Genomic DNA, 23,213 nt, shown 5'->3' on the forward strand with positions numbered 1-23,213 from the left:
CACAATTCATTTTTGTGGCTTTTCTGACGAAGAAAATGAACAGGTGTGTCGTTTTTGGCTTTAAGGAAACCGACCAGCAAAAGGGGGAATTCTGGAAGACCATAACCGTAGGTTCAACTACTTGGTTTGCAACCATCGGCCACCAGGAACTGCAAGATTTTGAAAGGTTGATGAGACGGAAACGGAAGATGAACATCTACGCGATAAAATATTTTTCGCTATCCTACTTGTAGCAGATATTTTTCGATCATACTAAACCATCCTGAGAAATGTCACTGACGCTCGGGTCAAACCAAATCAAATCCATCAAGTCTTGCGGATATGAAGTGTCTTGCCAAAGTAATCGCTTAATGTGCGTAAAAATTATCGAATTTCCGTTTGTTAAATATTGAGTGCTTTTTATAATAACAAGTCTCATAAACTGAAGGCATGGGGTATTGAATTGTTGACAGTGTGACAGAAGTCAGAGGGTTAAAACAACAAGATATACAACACCGGTGCGGAGAACAAAAAGTTGGTCTATATTACAGCTGGTTCTATTCAGGTTTCGCTGGTGTAAATCTAGTATAAAGGTGTTTCAAAAATAGACCACCGCTGAAGATGCCCTTGAAAGTTGGTATTTTATTGGCACTAAATAAACCTTCCTAATACCAAATAGCTATGTACCAGCGAACCCAATGCGTAGTAACTTTTTATGAACATTACTAATGTTTAACAACATTATAGTAAACTAGCAAAACATGCGCTCATAGTGCTTTCATGAACACAATGCATTCGGAGAAAGCTTTTACAATTTTCCTACCAAAGTGCCAGTAGCGGCCGAAACAACAACAAACGAAGGCATGAAGTAAACCATATGGACACTTTTGAAGACTTTTATTTGCTTTCTTTTTGAACATTAAATTAATTAATGTTTTACTCAACGCAAATATCTAAGAAGTGACATCTGACAGAGTGCTAAGTGTGCTAAGCAGTTGTGATGCATATCAAGGGTTGCCTGCAGCAGTGGTCCCCGTGGCTCTGTGGTTGACGATGTCGATCAGTTAGCTCTCCAACACGGTTTTGATACCGTACCGGGTTCGTTTCCCGATCAGGTCGAGGATCTGATGTTTCACGTTGCAGCATGAGTTTTTTTTTAAATGTGCATCCAAAATCTACACTCCGCTTCCAATCGAATCAGTGAACGCACCCCATCCGTCAGTCGCCCGTGCAGTGCTACCAATCGATGAATTGCGCCGAACAAAACCAAAACACCATCGGTGGAGCGAAAGTTGGCCTTGGCTCTCGGTTTTTACCTTCGGTCGATTCTCTGCTGCTGGCCCGCCGCGGATGAACGCAATTTCGAGCCAGCCAGCAAGCAGCAAGTCGCGTTTAGTGCAAATGTCGGTGCGCAATTTTCGTTCGGTAAAGTGCATTTACAGCTACGAAAAGTGGTTCAAAATAGTGCGAATATAACTCGTGAATGACTGCAGTTTGATTTCCGCTAGAAATACGCAACCAGGGTTACGTTTTAATCCAGAAAAACGCATTTGTTTGAAGGGCATTTTCCACAGAAAGGTTTTTTTTTTGTGCTGGCCTGTCGTTTTTTTTTTGTCTTCGCCAAGTTGGTTTGTGTGTACGTACAAGCGAAAATGAACGTAGCTTGCTGAGAACAAAGAAGAAAGAGACGGAAGATGATTGTGCAAGATCGTGATGGACATGTGTGTGAGTGTAGCAGTGAGGAGTTCATTCGATTGGCGTTGTGAATGGAGGAGTAAGTTGGTATTTACGAGGCCCACCGTAGCCGAGTGATATATTTTCAAGACAGTATATTTGGTCAGGTACTGGCATTAAATTTTTGCAGCTGCTGTTCTTGTGGAGGTGTGCTGTGTACGGGAAACAAGACGAAGTGTTCTCAGTGTCATTTTTGTGTACTAGATTGCTAACAAAAATGTAGCTGTGTTTTTGTTTTGTTCCTTACTTTAGTATTGGTGTGACAAACGAATTTTGTTGTTGGCGATATAGAATTATTCTTTAAATTGTGAATAAATAATTGTACGGTGTAGTCAATAGTGGAAGAAAACAAAGTTGCATATTAATTGGGAGGTGCTTCAATTCCTGGTACTGCCAGTTGCTCTCTGCAGATCTCGCACGCGATGTCCCGTGAAACATTACGCTAGTGTTGGTAAGGCGTCTAAATTTCTTTTTTTATGTGGAGTCAAAATTGTTGAGGTATTTCGTACATTAAATTTATCCAAAAATATTCAATAATTGTACATTTTGTGGAAAAAAATAAATCAAAATGGTTTCGTTTCTTTCCACTAATATTTTGTTGAAGAAATTAAATGTAACGAGTATTATCCAAACCAGAATAAAAATTTACTCGATTCTTTCAAGTTGAATGGACAGGAAAGATTGGCTTTGTAACATTTGCGTTACTTCTTGCTGCATTTTGGTCAACTCAAAAGCTTACATCTACATCGGTACAAGTCTAGAGCTGTCATTTGCATATTGTGTTCATTTCGAAGCTAATGTGGGCGCGATGGTGGTTGTGAGATTTTTGCTTGCTTGATAAAACACCAAGGGGTGAATGAATGATTCTTGAAATTGATGCAGTTATAATTTATTCTATATAATCTGATTTAATGGTCTGAATGTAACCTACTATTTTGGCGTTCAAACAAAGGCGTTGTTAGTATTATGTTTGAATTACGTTTATTATATGAAAGATACAATTTTCATATATTCAGTTTTGCTGTTAGTCCAATTTTGCTCTGTCTGCGGAGTAACACGTGTTATTTCATTTTTGATTCCCAGCAAATGCATTTTCGTTGAAACGTAAATTGGCGGAATGTTTCTTCCCCTCTTCCAGAAGCAAGAATTGAGTAAATGTTTAGATTTTACGAGTATCTGTCAATAATGGAAATTATTTTTGTATTTTTTGCCAGAATGACATGAGACCAATTTAATGTAGTTTTTTGGTTTCCCCAAAATTATGAACTATTTTTTAGTAATCGCTATATTACAAATATACTAATGTCTACGAATTTATGCGGTTTTTTGTGCGAATTTCGGAATTCATACAGATTTCGCAATTTACGCGCTGCGTATCCTCCGCCCAAGAAAAGACTTTAGTGTGTACTTCTTGATTATCTGAAAGATATCTAAAGCGATTGTTACAAACGGCATAGCTGAATAGTCTATATTTAAACCCAGTTTTTATTGAGATAAACATGTTTGACTTATAGATTAAGGCTCATGATTAGATGAATAAAGACTTGGTCTCTATTTTAAAGCTGGTCTCTAAAAAAACCCTGTTTTCTCCGAATGGTCTCTGAAGTCTCTTTTTTTTATTCCTCGTTAAAATTAAAATTATTGATTGAATTTATGATGCAATTCCGATATATTTAACATTCAAACAATTTGGGAATACAGTAGTAATTATAATACAAAAGTTATACGTTTATATTGCCTTGGATGGGCGATTGTATACCTTTTATATCCTGAAATTAACAAGCCTTTTTTCATAAATCAAATAACTTCTTCCTTTTCTACTCTAAATTTAATCTAAATATTTTCAAGGTTCCTTTAGGACAGAGGTTCTCAACCTGGGGTACGCGTACCCCTGGGGGTACTCTAAAGCCTTCAGGGAGTACGCGAAAGAAAAATCAGTAATGGCGGACGAAGCAATTTTTCTTTACGATAATTCCTTTGTTGTTCAATCTTGCTCTTAAAACATGACTGTATTAAACAAACAAACCATAGTTCAATTTAAAATCTCAACTAGACTACCACATCATGATCTACAATTACTCCCTCTCACTCTGCGAGAATATTCCAAGCCAGGGGGTACAATCGATATGATTTTTGTCGCAAAGGGGTACGCGGACAAAAAAAGGTTGAGAACCGCTGCTTTAGGACATCATTTTGGTTCCTTTTTGATTTCTTTTTTCAGACCTTTGGTATTCCCATTTTCAGGTATCTCAGTTGCTACCAGCTCTGTAATTCGAATATTAAATCATCATTCGCTATATCGGACACTCGCTGCAAATTACGTCTTCTTTTAGGCAAGCAATTTGCTCATCGGAGAAGAAAACAAAAAAGAAGATCAAAGTAATGGTCGCAGTTGTCCAAATCTTACAAAAACAAAACGCAAACATGTGGAGGAAAGCATATTTTATGTCCGCATTCTTTATAGGCAATTTTCAGGCTTTTGTGAAGGGCAATACCTTAGTGCTGCAAAATTTCGAAACTGAGAAACGAGAACGATTCAACAACAATTTCATTTTTTCAAGTTGAAACCGATATTGAGTGTCAATTCTCAGTGAAAAAAATGTCAGTGAAATAAATTAGAAGTTTTATAATTATCGAAATAATTTTATTTGAGCCAATTCATTGCATGAAGTTGATCTACATTCTCAACCGCATAAACATCACTAAAGTAACAGCATATGCGGAATCACAGTAATTCTGCCAGTCAACATTATTACTGTCAACTGATTGGAACTGAAAATAGTTTTCATCAGAGCGTCGAAAGCCTGGAAAAACCTGTTAAATTAGGGGGTGTCAGGGAATTTATTTTTCGGTCAGGGAAATCAGGAAATATCAGGGAAAACTGCAAAACAATCAGAGAAATATTTTTATCCCAGACGCGATTATTTTTTAAACGGCTTGTTAGCCCTGAAACGGTTTTGCCTTTCTCCTTGAAAGGTATAGCAATCACTGGAAAAACCGAAGGTATAAAAGTGGTCCCAATGGCCGAATGTCATATACCACTCGACTTCTTTCGACCAACTGAGCATTTTCTGTATGTATGTGTGTATGTGTGTGTGTGAATGTGCAACTTTTTTTTCTCACTCACTTTTCTCAGAGATGGCTGGATCGATTTTAATAAAAATAATTGCAAATGAAAGGTCTAGTTGCGCTTTAGTTTGCTATTGAATTTCATTGTAATCGGATTTTTAGTTTGGAGGTTATGTATCAAAATGTAAAAATCACCAAACATCAATAACTCAGAAACCACACAACCGATCTCAATAAAACTGGTTTCAAATGATTGGGCTGTCCCCAGAACCCTTAACTTTTGAATTTCGTTATGATTGAACATATGGTTCAAAAGTTCAAAAGAATTTCATAATGTTCAAACATGTGGTTTGAAAGTTATAGAAAGAAACGTAACCCGCAGACTGTTTAAAACTATAGCTACGATCAAAATATGTGGCCTCAACATCATTTAAATTTAATGTTGTACTATTTGAATGTTTGCGGCCTTGCTCGGGATTGAAGTTGAAATTAAAAGTCATTTCTATCATTTCACTCTTTGCCTTTCTCCTAGAAAGGTATAGCAATCACTGCAAAAACTAAAGGTATAAAAGTGCCCAAAAGGACCGAATGTCGTATACCACTCGACTCAGTTCGACGAGCTGAGCATTTTCTGCATGTGTGTATGTGTAACGCTCAACCAATCTCACTCGATTTTCTCAGAGATGGCTGAATCGATTTCAATGAAATCAATTGCAAATGAAAGGTCTAGTTGCCCTATAAAACCCTATGAATTTTATTGTAATCTGATTTCTAGTTCAGAGGTTATGTATCAAAATGTAAAAATCACGAAACATCAATATCTCAGAAACTACACAACCGATTCGAACAAAATTGGTTTCAAATAAACGGGCTACCTAAAAACCCTCAACTTTTGAATTTTATGAAGATTGAACATATGGTTCAGAAGTTACAGAAAGAAACGTGTTTTGGAGACTATTTAATCTCACTCATGTTTCTCAGAGATGGCTGGACCGATTTTCATGAAATCAGTGTCATATGGAAAGTCTTGTTGCCCCATAAGACCCAAATGATTTTTTTTGCGAACGGATTATTACTTTTCCTGTTATGTTTAAAAATGTAAAATCCAGCTATGAAAAGAAACATATTCTGATGACTACTTGGGTTCACTCGCTTTTCTCAGAGATGGTTGACCCGATTTCCATAGAATTAGTATCAAATGAAAGGTCTAGCTGCCTTATAACACCCTATTGAATTTTGCTGTAATCGTAATGTAACTTCGTCTGTAATGTATCGAAATGTGAAAATCACTAAACTTCACTATCTTAGAAACTACACAACAGATTTGAACAAAATTGATATCGAATAAACGGGATAGTTAAGGGTAAACTGATGAATTATGATTGAACACGTGGTTTCAAAGTTTGGCTCCCCCATGTGTTCCCTTTTCATTTGATTGTAATCGAATTTAAGCAACCGTTATGTTTCAATTTGTAAAACAACGAAGGTCTATTATCTAAAGTATTACACGACCTATTTGAACTTAACTAGTGTCATACAAACGAGTCATCTCTCAAACTTACAAATAACAAACTTCATAAAAATTTGATATACTGTTCAAAAGTTTTGTAAAGAAAAGAATTCAAAGACTATTCAACACTATAGCTGCTTTGATCAATATATATGGCCTCAACATGATTTAAATGTGGTATCGTACTATTTGAACGTTCCCAGTATCGCTCGTGATTAAATTGTTCGAAATTAGGAGTCATTTCTTATATTCCGCTATTTCTGAAGCACTAACATTACGTCAAATTTCATATTTTATACTTTAATTACAACATCAATATTTTAGAACCCAAAGAGTGAATATACCTTTTTGGATTTAAGCATTCATGTGAATCTATTTTTACAAATAATAAGTTTGAATGAGAAAGGCTGAGTCTGACCGCTAGGTGAATTAATTTAGGTTTTTTTAGTGTAAAAGGCTAATGCGATACATCTTAACTGTTTGGTTTCATGTCCAATCGAAAACATGGGATTTCAGAGTTGCGTTCATCTACGTTGCACTTTTTTGTGCTGAATGCTGAAAAATATCAGAGAAAATAATGTTATATTTCAGGGAAAATCAGGGAATTTAATTGTGAAAACCTTTTCGCCACTTTGTTTCATATTCGGCTTGTTCGTGCTGAAACAGATATTCGCAGTTTTCTTTTTCAACTAAAAATCTATTCTGGCAGTGAAAGTTTGCAACATGAAAAACATGAAGTTAGAACTGATTAAATAATCAGTTTTCTTCCCGATTCAATAGATTACTGTTAAGATTTTTTGTTATGAACATGAATCCAAACCTTGGCAAAGATTATGTTATTGTCGTTCGATACAAAGTGATAAAGCAATGGCATTTATTGATAAATTTGTTCATTGTTTTATACTTTGATGTACAGCTCCGTTCGTATGTTTTTATTTTTAATTTATTTTCTGATTATCGAATGCTTATTACAGTTGTTTGCATAAAAAAAACGAATCATCGAACATTTGAAGTAGTTGAGTCTCCAGTAAAAGTAAAAATGATAATAGTAAATAGTAGAAAAATCCATTCTCTCTGTTTTATGCAGTTTAAAATATAAAAGCTATTTGTGTTTGCTATCTGCTATGCGAATCTATCTCGTATCGTTACCACTTGCGAGCATCGAGCGACCCGTTGCCCCATTCATTCATATTTCATTCTACCTTCGTCCGTCTTTCATCGCACGTTTGTATTAGTAAAGTTCGCAGCAACACATCAACTCACTACCATTGTTTCACCAGACAAACGCATCGCACTGACAGATCACGTACACAGCTGTCAACATTGTCAGATTGTTGTGAACTGTGCCGTGGTTGTGTAACAGGAGGTGTTGGCTTGCTTCTAGTATTCGTACGCGAAAAATTGAAAACAAATTTATCGAAACTCATTGAACCCATACAGCTACACCCAAGCCTCCGGTTGGCGTGAATGTGTGTTGTCTTGCATCAGAATGTCAGTGTACGTGCTCCCGTGAATTCTTGAACCCTGTCGCAAAGTTCATGCTCCGTCAGGTTCAGGTTTCAATATGAGAATTAAAGGTAGAATTATGCAAACTGTTACAGGTATTGCATATTAAACATGGTGTAACTAACGAGTTTACGATGCTTTTTTCTACACTAAAAAGTTTGGATTTGCTTATGTTCTAAATTTATCCAGTTTTGCTTATTCTAGGATTATAATTTTAGTAGTAAATAGTAAGCACCTAAACGACATTACCTGCGGCCATCAAGCTTTTTGGCTTTAAAACTCTGTTGGCTGCTGTTCTCTCCTTTCGTTTCTGTCGATGGTTCACCGCATTCTGTTCTGACGGCTGTTTGTTTCGTAGTGTACGATGTGCAAAGGCTCACATCCCGACAACACGACGACGACGACGATGACGATGATGACCACAACCAAGACCACAAAGACGAAGACCGCGACGGCCACGGTTCCAAATGTAGTCAAAAAGTGAACGCAAAGAATTATTATTCGTTCCGTCCACCGTCATCGTTTGTATAATGATATTTCTGTATGGTACTATACTATCCAATGAATTGCATCGAATTTTGGTGTCCTGAAGTGGATGAGTGCGAAAAACGGTCACATTTTAAGTCTAATTGTATAATTGTAGAATAGTGAAAATAATGTCTGGCCCATTTGCACTGCGATCATCTTTGCAATAGAGCTGGGAAATCAGAAGGAAGGAAGAGTAGTGCAAAATTAGGGCACAAATGGGTCAGGAGAGTTTGTGCAGGGCTTGGTGTTAAAAATGGCTTTTTTTTTCTTCTCAGCAAATGAATTGAAAATTTAGAAGTGAAATGTGTGTTACAGACGATTCAAAATTACTGAACTACGAAAAAATATCGATGAACAATACACAAACGAAATGGTTAAATGCAAGTAAGTTTAGGCAGAAATATTCTCGAAGGCAGGGAATTTGTGCGATATAATGAATAATATATGGATTGGTATCAGTCGAGATGTAATATTATGATAATTGGAACAATGTTTTAAGCGTAAAACCATGCAGTTCAGTTTGAATTCGAATAATATTGGCTCATTACTTGAATTTACACAAAAAAGTTATTAAGTTATCGCATAAAATAATTTTAATGTCTTAATTAAAACTGTGCGAAGGAAAAAATAGTACAATAACTGTTCTGTGAATTGAACGAGATATCGTAATATATTATGTAGAATCTGCTGGTTATGTGAAAAATAATGTATCAATAGTTTTGTTTACTCAAGTAGACGTACCTTATATACATAATCTGGAAGTTTTCGACAACGTTATATTTCGAAAAAGGACTTGCTCTGGATTCTGTCGCAAAAACGTCAGTAATAATAATTCTTGAATTCTTTGAATTATTTAACTTCTTTAAATGATGAAAATTTCTTTCCTTCTCCGACCGTTTGTGGCTCCTACACAGTCCCGCGAAAGCGAAGGCGAAAGCAAAGGATTGCGAGAAGTCTCCCAAGTGCCTGGTATGTTCCGGAAAACGGGATGCCAAACAATTCATGGGAGGTGATCACAGATGCCCAGCTGCGAAATCGCGGGCAAAATGTTGACGCAACTGAACTTGAACCACTGTTACGCTGCTATGTAGCTGTTATACTAAGCAGCCTCTGAGTCGTTGTCTGACATCGGCAAACGATAACTGGGTTGCGGATAAGTCCAATATGGCGAACCATATGGACGACGAGCAGGTTCTCGGTTCAGGAGTTTTTTTTTGCCTTGTAGTAGCATTAGTTATATATATTGTGGTATACTCCGCGTTACTTTATATGCACTGTCAGTTCGTTCCTTCACTATGAGTATCAGTGATAGTCGACTCCAGACAGCAAGAAGGTATGAGTTCTTTGATGAAATTCCTTACCTTTATTAGTTCAGCAGACCATATCTCGTTAGGCATAAGAACACCTTTTCCAAGACTACGTAGTCTTCGCTGAATCGATGCGCTGCATTGGCACAGTGAGAGTTCCGAGGTTTCTACTTCAGAATCACAGAAACGACATGTCATCTGTCAGTTTACCTGTTTTTTTAAAGTGATACCTACTCGGACAGTATCCAGTCAGTAGGCCAGTTAACGTTCTCAGATCAGTTTATTTCAGGAGGTTGTATCAACCTCAAGAGAAGAGTATGCAGTTGCTAAAGTGAAAGAAGTGTTATACTGCAGTTATGCTCCGCCGCGTAGGTCTATGGGAAGGTTCTCCCAGATGGTCGACCTGTTATCTATGAAACTAACGGGCCTAACGCCGTTGGTGGTGGCGGGTGACTTCAACACTTGGGCTGTTGAGTGGGGAAATCGCCAGAGGGGTCAGATCTTGTTGGAAGCTTTGAAAAAGCTCAACCTTGATCTGACCAATATAAGGACTGAATGTACGTACAGCAGAAATGGTGCGGAGTCGATCATCGACGTGACGTTCTTCAGCCCAGGACTGATTATGAACTGGAGGATAAACGATGGCTAAACCAAAAGCAATCACCAGTCGGTTCGCTATAGTGTAGACAACCACGTAAGGCGGCAAGTGACGGGTAGAGCCAACACTTCGATCGTCCGCGGGTGGAAGGCATCGTATTTTGTTGCCGAGGTATTCGAAGAGGCAATGAGAAGAGAGTTCAAGGAGGGCAGTTGGCTTCGCCCGACTCCTGATCAATTTGTTCAGGGTGGCAAAAACCTGAAAAAACGTTGAAAATCAGGTAACGTCGGGAAATTAATTTTTTGATCAAGAAAATTAGGAACAACTGAAAAATAATCAGGGCATTTTTTAACCGATACGCGATTCTTTTCAGCGCAAAAACTGATTTCTCGCTGAACATGTGAAAAGGGCCCATGTGCCATATGTAAACAAACCACAATTTCACGTTTTTCAATGAATACAAGCTTATTCTACTTGTACAAATAAGATTTTTTGATAAAGAGTGAATTCTTTTATCAATAAATCTTATTGGTAAGAGCAGATTTCGCTTGTATTGATCAAAAAAAAGAAAAATTTGGCTTGTTTACATATGGCGCATGGGCCCTTTTCACATGTTTGGCGAGATTTATTCTAGGATAAAAGGCTAATTCCAGACCGAATACTTTTTTTTACTGGGATTCTAGAGTTGTGTTCATCCAAGTTGCACTCTTTTGTACTGAATGCTGGAAATATCAAGGAAACATAATGTTATATTTCAGGGAAAATCGAGTAATTTGATTAACTTTTTCGCCACCCTGTTGTTGCCATATCATCGCGGGCGTGTGACGCCACCATGCCTAAGATCCGCCAACCTAGGAATGGACAGTCACCGGTTTACTGGTGGACAGATGAATAGAGGTTAGAGCGCCACGCAGCATTCGGATCTGCCCGATCTGCGCTAAAGAGTGCGATAAAGGTAAGCATGAGGGCCAGCTTCGATAGACTATGCGCGAGTGCCAATACGAATTCGTGTGGTGACGCCTACAGGATCGTAATGGCCAAGACCAAAGACGTGTTGGCACCTGTAGAGTGGTCACCAGCGATGCTTGAGCGTATCATCGAGGGACTTTTTTTACGCCACGAGCAAGTCCTTGGCCTCCGGCTGACGAATCTCACGTCGAACGTTCCAGTACCTCAGACTTAGACCAGAGACAGTTGGCCAACCTGTCGAACATCCAATCCGTACGCGACGACAACCGTGTCGAGGTTGAGGAGCAGGTGATGTTTACAACGAGTTCACTCCTTAAGGGTGAACAAGGCACAGGGACTGGATGAAGCCCCTAACCTGGCAATCAGGATGGCAATAAAAGCGTCCCTAGGCTGTTTCGTGCAGTCATGTAAAGGGGTATGTTTAACTGGCTCTTCCCGGATAGACAGAGATTAGTCTTACTGCCGCAGGTTGGGAAATCGTCAGGAAACCCATAAGCGTATAGGCCTATCTGTCTGCTGAACACTGCGAGTAAGATGCTTGAGAGGATTATTCTCAACAGTTCGTTAAGTACACAGAGGATGTAAACGGTCTGGCAAGCAACCAGTTCGGATCTGGAAGGGTAGGTCCACTCTGGATGCTACTATTTCCAGAATTGAGTACTAGTCTACAACACGGAGGAGGGTCGAAAGTGTGTCGTGGTGTTGTGGAACTAGTTGAAGTTCCCTGCAGAGGTTGTGATCGTCGGTTTTGCGGACGACTTAACGCTGGAGGTCTACGGCGAGTCGATCGGAGAGGACGAATTGATGGCCGCGCACTGCATACGACTAGATGCACTCCATAAAACTGGAATTAGCGCACCAAAAGATGGAGGCCACGATTGTGAATAAACGTAAATCAAGGGCTTCAACGGCTATCGCAGCACTATCTCAAATGATGTCGAATAGCGATGTAAAGGGCTTCGATCAAAGTGACACAAGGGGCATAAAAGGAACCACAAGGTCATTTCCGATTCTCGAGATGGCGACGGGAATGGTCCAATTCCACGAAGGGTAGATGGACGCACCGACTTATTCCGGAGGTGTCCGGATGACTCGGGAGGCGCCATTGAGAAATGAACTTTCACCTGACATAGATCCTGTCAGGCCATGGTTAGTATCTTATCTACACAGGTTCGGGTTTTCCAAGATTATTAAATTTCCTGGAATCTATTAAACCTTTAATCGCTAACATCTCTTCTTCAGAAAACGCTCCGAAGCCAAACGATTTATTGGTGAATAGATTCGTCTCGAAGCGATGTGATGAAGCTTCACACGATAAGATAGCAAAGAAGGATCACTTTTCTTCATATTTACCAGTATTGTGTGCGTGGGTGCTCTATTGCTACACATGAATAAGGCTACGTGCGAGCGATTTCCTGTGTGCTGTAAACTACCAGGGTGGCCACAACCTGAAAAAACTTCAATCAGGGAGTATCCGGGAATTCGGTTTTTGATAATGAAAATCAGGGAGTATCAGTAAAACTGAAAATAATCAGGGAAAAATTATATACCGAGACGCAATTTTTTTAAACGGCTCTTTAGCATTTAAACGAAATTTTTCAGCATATAAGGCCAATCTACACTGTTTAGTTCATTCAAGTATCCAATCGAATACTTTTTTCTCTGGTATTTCATAGTTGCGTTTATTTTCGTTGCACTTTTTTGTGTTAAAAGTATTAAAAATATCAGGGAAATTGATGTTTTTTTGTTTTTTTCTCATTCGGTTCGCTTCATGAAAACATCATGAATTTATTTAGCCTGTCGTTAAGCTTCCTACTGGAAATATATTAAAAAAACATTTTTACTTCAGAAAGCATTAGAAATTAGATTAGAAATATTGTTTATCATTTCTTCTTGCATTATAGTATCCCAATCATGCACTCTAAAAAGACATGTTAAACAAACTACTCGCACAGTTGTGTTTTGAAAAATAGTACGTTTTTCGAGTTCAGCTTGTGGTGTATTCAACACCCAAGCACCTTTTGTTTCGAAAGTAATCTACGGTCCCATGCCCAAATTTGTTTCAATCATTTTAATAAAAGAGTATTGCCTTCTTGAGAAAAATCTCATGTAGTTATTTAACATAAATGCTATGCTAAAAACTTGCTATTGCTAATTCAACAAAAATGTGATGAAAAAAATCAAAAAGTTTTTCATCAAATTTAATATTAAAATGTTATTTAGGTACTATAAAGTAGGCTTAGATTGATGTGATTCGGTCATGTCTTTTATTATATTGTTCACTAAAACAGTTCTACATAATCTGAGCACATCGAGCACATACATGAAAATCTAAAGTGCTCGAGAATAGTTCCAATAAAGTTATGTAAATAAAATTTCGTACGTTTGTTATTTCCAAGCCAGCAACAATCAATGTAATAAACCTTTCCTCGTCTCTGAATTACAGAGCGACTTTTCCGGATATGGAGTGCGACGTGTCACCACCGGATAGCAGCAGCGGTGGCCATCACGGTACGGTTCAGCAAAGGCGGCAGCCGAAATCCGTTCAGTATAACAGCACCAGCATCAGTAGTAGTAGTATCAACACCACCAGTGGTAGCAGTAGCGGCAACTTAAACACTAGTGGCAACAGTGGTAGAAATATCTTGAATATTAGTACCAGCAGCAGTTTCCGGTCGGATTCCCCGAGCGCTTCAACAACTATGGCAGCCACATCCTCATCGTCGTCCCACCACCACCATCATCATCGCAACCATCATCATCACCATCATCATTCGCATGGACATTCCCATCAGCATCATTATCAGACGCAACACCATGTCCATCAAGAAGAAATTACCGTTGCATTCCCGGAAGTGGTATCCTGCACTCCTGAATCGAGCTTCAACTTGTCGGATGATTATGATTCGAATCCACTGAAAGAAGGTAAATTAACAAAACTGTATTATCGTCGTCAATAAAACATTTTTCTTCTGTCTATTTTAGTGGATCCGTTAAATGTTTCTGGCAGTTCAATGGAGTTACTATCTTCTCCACGGAAAGGACAGGATAAAGCTCCCAAACACAATCACCACCTGCGACGAAATGTTCCTAGAATAGTAGTGAAGCAACTTCCCAAGACGCAACAGCAGGCACAGAGTTCGCGTGATGAGAAACGACCATCCGGTCCGGCTTCGACAATGCGGGAGGTGCTTGCTTCAATTCCCGGCTTCAGTGTGAAACCTCGGCGGAGATCGAACAAGAAAATGTCCACTGCAGCACAGCTGGAGCAGACGAAGGAAGGCTGCATAGACCTCGAAACGCCGGACTCGATTCTGGTCAACACGAACCTTCGTTCGTTGCTCAACAAGCAAACCTTTCAGATGCTGCCCCCGTTGTTTCAGTACAAATTGGTACAGCTGCTGCCGTCGGTCGATCGACCATCAGTGATGGATGCTTCGGATTGCGAGCGCAATGGTATTTGGTTGAATCCGTCCAGTTTGAACAACGAGTTTTTCGCCCGCGCCTGTCTGGAGTGGAGGGACCGGTTAGGGGAGGGCGAATTTACGCCGGAAAACCAGATAAAACTGAAGACCGAAGCGGAGAAAGAGAAGAGCAAACTGGACCCCTGGAAGCTGAAACACTTCGAACCAATGTGGGGCGATAAGAGGGCGGCGACGGCGAATATGGGTGCTGCCGGGACGCTGCCGAATCCGTCACCGCCTCTGACGCCAACGAAGGAGAAGGTGGTAAGACTTATTACAGTTCTAATCTCAAGATGCAAACCTAACACAATGAAATCTTTTCGTTTTTTTTTTTCTTAGTCAACTCCGGAACCGCCGAAGACAAGCCCTCCAACCTCATCGAGACCTGCCCTGAAAACTACCATCAAGCTACGACCTACAACGACGATAGCAACGAGTACAACCGCAACCGTCGAATTGGCTGCTGTTAGCTGCAGTGGCAGTGGTAGTAGCAGTAGTAATAGCAATAGTAGTACTAGTAGCAGCAGCAGTACCAGTAACAGTAATGTTGCCACTGCTAGCAGTAGTGGAACAAGCATTACCCCCGTTACGACTCCATCCACCATTGTTGCAGCTGCCAGTAATCGTACCAGTGCCTCCCAGAGTTCTCTCTCACCTTCTGCTACTTCTTCACCGAAACGAGTTCGTACAGGAGCCGTAACACGAGCTGCTGCTTCAGCTGGTCACCAGCAGCAGGTGCCTGACCAGCACCTGGAACAAGCTTCGATGGAAGAACAAGATTCATCGGCTCGGTTGAGTCGGGTCCGAGTAGAATCACCAAAACCTTCTACATCATCAGTCACGCTAACCCCATCTGTTTCTGCGCTTGTTGATGAAGTAGATTCTTCAAGTCCCGCAAACAGTATGGTTAGCGGAAGCCTAAAGCGAGTACACAATCGATCCCTAACACCAGAATTAAGCAATAGTAAGATATCGAAATCCTCGGACACTAGCGATAGCAGTTCTCAGGAGCCTCCTGCCAGCACCGCACTGAAACAAACACAACAAGATAGAGGGGAACGGCAGCTTAAAACGTGTGGTCCTGAGCAGCAGCCAATTTCGAGAGCTATAGGAGTTGTTTTAGAGGATGATGATGATGACGCAGAAATTGGTCAGGATGCGGTCATTGAGGAAATTCCCGATGATGATCCTGACGTGACGGAAGTTATTATGGAGCATACATTTTCGCCATCACCAGAACTTGCGAAGTACGATCAGTACGAGAGTTCTAATTCTAATTCGAATCTGAACGATCGACGGCTTCGAACACAGTTATCTATGCAAATCTCGCATCCACTCCAAGCACAGCAGCAGCAACCACAACCACAACAGCAGACTGTGTATGATCAGCACACAGGGCAAATATTCAACATTGTCTGTGTGGACTCTCCTGGCACAGAGCCCACATCAACGAATCACTTAGTCTCAACAGCGACAGACAGTCCATCCGCAACTAGCAGTAATAGCAACAGTAATTATCCTGGCAGGAGAACTGAAACCGATGCAGAGTGTCCGGAATTGCGCGAACAGCATCCATTTTGTCACGATAGCAATAGTAGCAGTACTTCGACAACTGCACTGATGTCCTCAAGTGACCAAGTGCCAGCGAATGCGTTGAGTAGCTTTGAAAATGTGCTGCAAAATAACGAGGAACTGGTCATAATGCAACGAGAAGCGTCGCATGATGGTGCAGGGAATGATAGCAATGGAAGCTCGGTTGCCAGTAGCAGTGGAGGTAGTCAGAGGACGGGACTGAGTCGAACCGAGGTTAACATGAACCTGACTGCTTACCATCACGATCACGAGCTGCTTCACCAAAGCGTCAGCAGCGGAATGATGCTAGGAGGTGGAAGTGGAGATGATCGTAGAGGACCGGGCACGGGAGAAGATGAAGAGGACGATAACGAAGACGACATGGGTGACGAGGTGAACTGTGATAATAATAATGATTCCACCAACGATGGCGACGAGGATGAGGACGAAGAGGGACAGGTACATCCGTTGATGACAGAAGGGTCAGTGATAGGGGGGTTACCCGAGGACGAACTGCACGGGTTGCAGTTGCTGGCAGCGGTCCAGCAGCAGCTGGCAGAATCGTCCGATTCTGGTGAGGAGGATGACGACCAGATGGACGAGAAGTTCATCGATGCGGAAAACTATGTGCTGGAAAGCGGTGAAATTAGTGCGGAGAGTGAGTATTGATCCTTCTGATGCTTTGCTTTTGTTTGTAGTGTATATAGTTTACCTTTTGGCGAAATAAAATTTCAGACAGTTTGTTGACAAAAAGGGTTGAATTGTACAGCTAAGGGTGGGAAGGGTTGTTTTCGGAATCTTATTTGCAATAGAAATGAACTATTTGGGCGGAAAAAACGGCGAAATTTTACACGCACTCGACTATCGTTGCTCCTCAGAGTAAATTATACAGTCATTTATTATCTTCAATTTAAATACTTTATGCAAAAAGCGTTTGGATTCGGAGAATCGGACTCCTCAGTTCTATTATCCATTCTATAGTTGTATAATGAATTATTTCTTATTTGGCGAATCCCAACTCATTTGACCGCTTCATTTGACAGACATAGCAGCTGCTTATCAGTGTACAGGGCACAAAATTCGCAGAACCATTGGCTTTTATGCTATCTCTATCACCAACCGCTCTTGTTACTAACAATTTCACCTCTACCCACTCTACTCTACCTTTCGCAACTAACTCACCGTGCTAATCTTAAGTCGACACGATGGGCATGCTGGCGGACAGTGCTGAGGAGGTGGGAGTGGATCTCGGTATTGCCGGTGTTGCCGAAGCTGGTCCCAGTACTCACGAGGACAATCTGATAATCCTCCACGAGCTGGACATTAAAGATGAAGACGATGACGAGGGTCGTTGTGGGGTACAGGAAGATGGCACTCTTGAGGAGGAAGATGACGACGAAGATGAAGAGGAGGAAGAGGAGGAAACCGACCAGGAAATGGAAAAACAGCAACGGGCAGGTTCTAGTGAGGCGGATGCGATACAGGAGCATTCCGGTGTTGTGGAAGCACAGCCTCTCTGTTCGAGTGATTTAGATGGATTCGACGGAATCAATGCAATCAAGATGGAGACTGATAATATATTTGACAGTGGCGGTAAGTTGTTGCCGAGTGCGAAGGCCCGTTCTGTTGTCGATGTTTTGTTGTTATCTACTTGTTTTGTCTTCACTCGTTATGTGGCGTGCTTTCTTTGCTGGAAGCGTCTTACTAGTCTTAAGTTTTGTTTTGTGCGGTAGATCGGGGCCTCGTGAAAGATGATATTTTTCGTTTTAATGACCTATTTATGTTATGCAATTCATCATTTTACTGCGTGTTGCGGTGGCAGAAAAAGGGGTCCCTTTGTTATTGTTATGATTTTGTGCGCTCGGTTCTTCCGCAAATATGTTTATTATTCTCTTAATGCAGCTGGTTCCTGGGAATTTCATGTAGGGTACAGAAGGGTATAATGGGCTACTAATGTTTCGATGAATATTAACTAACAGTTTGTCCGTTTTGCTCTACTTTACCTTATACCACCGGTCCGTTTGCTGTTTGGATCTCGTATCCAAACTCTTTCCCAGTAGTGAAAAGCAATTATACAATTGAAGATTTAATGTTTGCTTCTTGATTGGCCTTTCAGATTGGCCCTTTAAGGTAAAGCTTGACCCGAAGATGATGCTGGTGGATCAGCTGGACCCTAGCAGTATTATTCTGACACCAGCGACATCCACCATCAGTGGGCATCAGATTGCCGTCAGTAGCGGTGGTGTGCAGCATCAGATGCAGTTTCATCAGCAGCAGCAACAGCAACAGATTCATTCCATTCAGACTGCCCAGCAGCAACAGCAATTGCTTAATCAACAGGTGCTCATACATCAGACTCAGCAACAACAACAACAGCAGCAACAGCACCAACAACAGCAGCCACAGTTGAATGTGTTGCAGCTGCAACAATTTCAGCAACAGCAGCAAGTATTGATCCCGCAGACTATGACGACTGTGGCTAGCCGTATTCTCCCAACAGAGGCGAGTCTGGATTTGAATATTCTATATACCATATTTTATAGTCAAAGTTTAACTTCAAATTTGACTAATCTTTTCTATTCTTCTCATCACCCGCAGGTTAAGGATGTCCGGGCAGTAATGAAATCCGAACCGGCCATATCCGGGGTAACCTTCCAGGGTCGACCTGCGACCGGCCAGCTGATCACTCGAATCAAAATCGAGAACGGTGAGGACGGTCAGAAACTGCACGTCGTGTCGTCCGGCGGCGCTGGTACGGATAACATGGCCCGGGTCATCGAATCGGTAGCAGGAAACTACACCAACGCCATCCCGGTGACAACGCAAGCCCAGCTGCTGCACCCACAAAACACGCAGCAGTCGCATCAGCAGTTGTTCCAACAGCATCACCTCAAGATGGATGTGGATGTCGGTCAGCAGCAGCAGCCACAGCAGCAACAAATTGTCCAGCAAGGACAATCAAAATTTATTATAACTTCTAGGCAAATAACTAATAAAATACCCATCACGGTAACCAGTGGCCCTGCGACCCAAATATTACAACACCAACAACAACCGACCGGAATGGGCGGAGCCGTAACCACTACACTGCAGAAACCGATACAGCTTCAAAAAATAATAATGTCTACTTCGAGTCTCCAGCAGCAGCAGCGAGCTCGACTTCCCCTACAGAGAACCCAACTTGTGCAGCAGCAACCGCAAACTCAGTCGCAGCAGCGATTTCAACAAAAATTTGTGACTAATCAGTTGATTCGCGGCCAGAACGCGGCTATCATCAATAGTGTACATTTACAGCAACAGCAGCAACAACAACAACAGCAGCAGCAGCATGCCCAGGCGTTGGCCAATCAACAAGCGCAACAAGCAGCAGCCACTGTTGGAGCAAATGTTGTCATAGGTCCCACGCCCCGAAAGCGGTTAGAAGTCACCACCGGAGGTGTTGTCGTCGCTCCAATCGGCGTAGGTCGGCGGGGCGGACGCTCTAGCAGTTCTCGTCTCCCGCCAGGGGCCGTCAATCTGGAACGAAGCTACCAGATCTGCCAGGCTGTTATTCAAAATAGTCCTAATCGGCATCAGTTGCGGGCTCAACTGAAACCACCGCAGGCGTTCCTAGCAAGCTCCAACTCAAACTCGAGCAACAGTAGCAATAGTAATGGTAGCAATAGCAGTAGTAGTGGCGGTATTGCAGGAGCCGGAGGAACGGGAATCTTGAAAGAAGAACCTACAAGCTTCGGTGGGACGGTTATTGGAAATAAGGTAAGTTTGAACACATTTGGTTTGGGGTAGATGTCCAACTAACTTATGAAATCATTTCAAAGCAGATTGGACCACGATTAGTAAACCCGAAAAGAATCACCACTATCGGTAGGCAGCCTTCGTCGATTCTTGTGCGTCATGTGTACACCACGGCAGGTCAATCGAATCCCGGTACAATTAGTATTATATCAACATCTCAACAACAGCAGCAGCAACAACCACAGCAGACTCTTCAAAGCAATCAACAGAGAATCATAACTGCCACCGAGGCGGCTGAGCTGCAACACGCTCAAATCATTAGCATGCCCGGTCCGGGTGGGATGAGTAACCTAACAGTATCCGGAGGAGCTGCAGGCGGTGCCGGAAGTAGTAACAGTTTTGGTGGCAAATACGTACTTGTGCAACGGGCTCACATCGGTGACATTGTAACGCCGCGGGCGGCCAGTGCTCCACCGACTCAGAACCAGGTATAAACGCCGCTATGCATACCTCTCCGAATTGTAGAATCCTTTGCTGAATGAAATTTCCTTTCTATTTTTGTATTCCATTCTATTTTTCTTCTTTTCCTTTCAAACATTCAAACACAATCATTCATTTCATCCAAACTAACATCCAACTTAACCCATTTGCATCCACTAAAAACAACTCATATATACAACAATCATAAACAAGCAGCAGGTTAATTCAGTAACCGGTGTCCCAATAACGCTAGCGGGTCGTGGACGGCCAGCTTCGGTAGATATTGATACACCTGTCTCCCTTCCTGATTCTCAACAGCAACAACAACAAGTGCAAATTATTACCCATTCAATGCAGCAGCCGCAGCACCAACAACAACAACAACAGCAATCAATAGTTGGTCCTAACCCCGGCATCCAAGCGGTGACCCGTCGGGGTCCTACCACTCATGGTAAGTGCATTGTTTATCAAGATGATCTTACATTCCTTGTTGGGCTCTCATTCCGGTCTTGGAATAGTTGTTGCACAATTACAAGAAAATCGTCGATTTTTAGAAAGTCAATGTACCAATGATTACATGATAAAAGAATGGTTAATGTAAGAAATTGATATACAGTCAATAGTATCCTAAACTGCCCATAAATGCATAACAGTCCCATGTGAATTTTCATCACTTTTGAGATGAACCTCAAAAACTACTTTACATTACGTGTGCTCTCGAAAAATTACAAATAAAGTTATGCTTGTTGCTAAAATGATGAAAAAACTATAAATTTTGGGCAGTCACACGTTACAAATAAACGCAAAACAGGCTCAGAGCTAAAAATAACTAGTAGAAAATTATACTAACTTTCATTAAAAGACCAATTAAAGTGTACTAATCGGAACAACAATAACCTTATTGCATATAAAAGTATTCTGCCACATATATTTATCTCGGATGATTTTTTTGGCAGTGTGACTCTTATGCGTTTATTGGCAGTTAAGTTATCTTCCGCTTATTCATCTCATTACTATACTTCCAGTAATCTCCTACGGTGACATCGGTACGGAAGCGTTGAACAGTCAGCAGATTAGCCAGGCGTCCGGTACTTCGGTCGGAATGGATTCCAGCGGCAATCACACTATCGTTACGTCCTCCAATGGGCCAACGATTGCGGCAGCCTCCCCTGTAGCCGGGTACAGCATTTCATCTACTTCGGCGGCATCCCCCCTTCCTGCCGGCATTAGCGGCAGCAATACTGGAAACAGCAACAGTAGCATCATCATAAGCAGCAGCGGTAGTAACGCCTGTAACAATAACAACAATAACAGCACTATCGGTATTATCAATAATAATAATAATAATAGCAGCAGTAGCAACATCAGTAACAGTAGTAACAGTAGTAATAGTAGCAACAGTAGCAGCAGCAACGGAAACGGTCACCATCCGCATCATCAACAACAGCAGCAGCATGGTGCTGCAGCATCCTGCTCTTGCTCTCTGAACGCAATGGTCATTTGTCAACAGTGTGGCGCTTTCTGCCACGATGACTGCATCGGTGCTTCGAAGTTGTGCGTTTCCTGTGTCATCCGGTAAATTGGAGCCCATCCGCAGCAATATAATATCTTTCACAGAACAACAAAAAAAAATCAATGCTGAATGATAACAGAAAACCGTCAAATCTGCCACCGAATTTTCACACGAAATACACATACACAGAAGAGCACACGTACACATACACACATACAAAGAAATATTAACCATTAAGCCTGTGCAAAGACTCACTCTAGCGTGTAGGGATTCGAATTTCGGTTTTTCGACAATACGTCTACTTGCTCTTGCTCGTTTATTCTTACGAATTTTGCGGCTTTATTGTAACAGGATGAAGTAAATAACAAATGACGAAGGATAATCCAAACTGTGAATACTACTTTAAGGGTCTTACGGTACCAGAGTTATTTTAGGTGGTACCTTCGAATCTGTGTGTATTTTTTGCTACGCCAAGAAACCGAGTGAAAGAAGAGTGCGTTTGAATATAGGAGTGAAAGATTTGTTCGTACGCAGCAATAATGCTTTAGTTGTTAAGTTGTTCTATAATTTATCCATCCTTGGGAGTAAGAAACATAAACACGATCAGAGCTGCTAGATTGGTAAGGGGTGAAAAAACGCGGAAAAAGGATATGCAAACTGAGCTAGATACCCTTCTTGTAATAATTATTACTATGTATGATAACATTATAAGCTAAATCACGCCGAAAATGCATAAGGGACAGAATAATAACTATAATCTGGGAAATTTAAATCTTCGCAAAATTGTTCAACATTTGGTTCATGCATTGATTCAAACGGAAAGAGAAAATCTGTGATTCACACTTGGTCGGCTCCGACAGAGCAACAACATTACTATCATCAATGCTGCTTTCCTTTAGCGATTTCTGCATGCGTTTGCAATGTTAGTTTTCGTATATTTATTTATGAATTGTGTCAATTTTTAACGGTGTCAGTTCTGTTTTATGATAAGCGCTGCCACGTTTAAGTTTGTCATACAAATCAGTATAACAATCATAGGTTTAGCCTGTAAGTGCGTACGCATAAAATTTAAGTGCTCTACTCCAAGGTTTGCCTTTAAGTTCGATTATTTTAAAGAAAAGCGCCTAGTTTTTAGTTAGGTATTATTTTATCAAATACTACTCAAATCCGCTATCTCACAAGTAAATTCTCCGTGAAGAATAACAATTGGTAAAAGGTGTTCAATCTACTGAGGAAAGAAATTCCATTA

The 23,213-nt window shown here is 41.1% G+C and overlaps 1 protein-coding gene across 13 annotated transcripts; it reads left to right on the forward strand.

Annotated features, from left to right (window-relative positions):
• The first annotated feature begins 1,320 nt into the window (after positions 1–1,320).
• On the forward strand, positions 1,321–23,179 carry LOC129721150 (polycomb protein Asx). 13 transcript variants are annotated; one of them, XM_055673367.1, is made up of 11 exons: positions 1,321–1,404; positions 1,966–2,164; positions 13,647–14,125; positions 14,186–14,928; positions 15,004–16,894; positions 17,434–17,829; positions 18,353–18,738; positions 18,835–19,992; positions 20,055–20,459; positions 20,668–20,902; positions 21,477–23,179. In XM_055673367.1, exons 3-11 carry the CDS (start codon positions 13,663–13,665, stop codon positions 22,028–22,030), a joined length of 6,231 nt encoding a protein of 2,076 aa, XP_055529342.1. In that variant the 5' UTR covers positions 1,321–1,404; positions 1,966–2,164; positions 13,647–13,662; the 3' UTR covers positions 22,031–23,179. The 13 variants fall into 13 exon arrangements, with proteins under 13 accessions (XP_055529342.1, XP_055529341.1, XP_055529340.1 ...); XM_055673366.1 differs by having other exon boundaries at positions 1,324–1,820; XM_055673365.1 differs by having other exon boundaries at positions 1,324–1,753; positions 1,937–2,164.
• Positions 23,180–23,213: the final 34 nt, after the last annotated feature.

This window comes from Wyeomyia smithii, chromosome 2 (genome assembly GCF_029784165.1).
Source record: "Wyeomyia smithii strain HCP4-BCI-WySm-NY-G18 chromosome 2, ASM2978416v1, whole genome shotgun sequence".
Classification (NCBI taxonomy): domain Eukaryota; kingdom Metazoa; phylum Arthropoda; class Insecta; order Diptera; family Culicidae; genus Wyeomyia; species Wyeomyia smithii.

Bases quoted from the DNA above. Each gene is read 5' to 3' on its own strand.
- LOC129721150 (XM_055673360.1), top strand. The intron at 19,993-20,054 runs GTAAGTTTGAAC...ATCATTTCAAAG, and splicing joins GGACGGTTATTGGAAATAAG to CAGATTGGACCACGATTAGT. The intron at 20,460-20,667 runs GTATAAACGCCG...ATAAACAAGCAG, and splicing joins CTCCACCGACTCAGAACCAG to CAGGTTAATTCAGTAACCGG.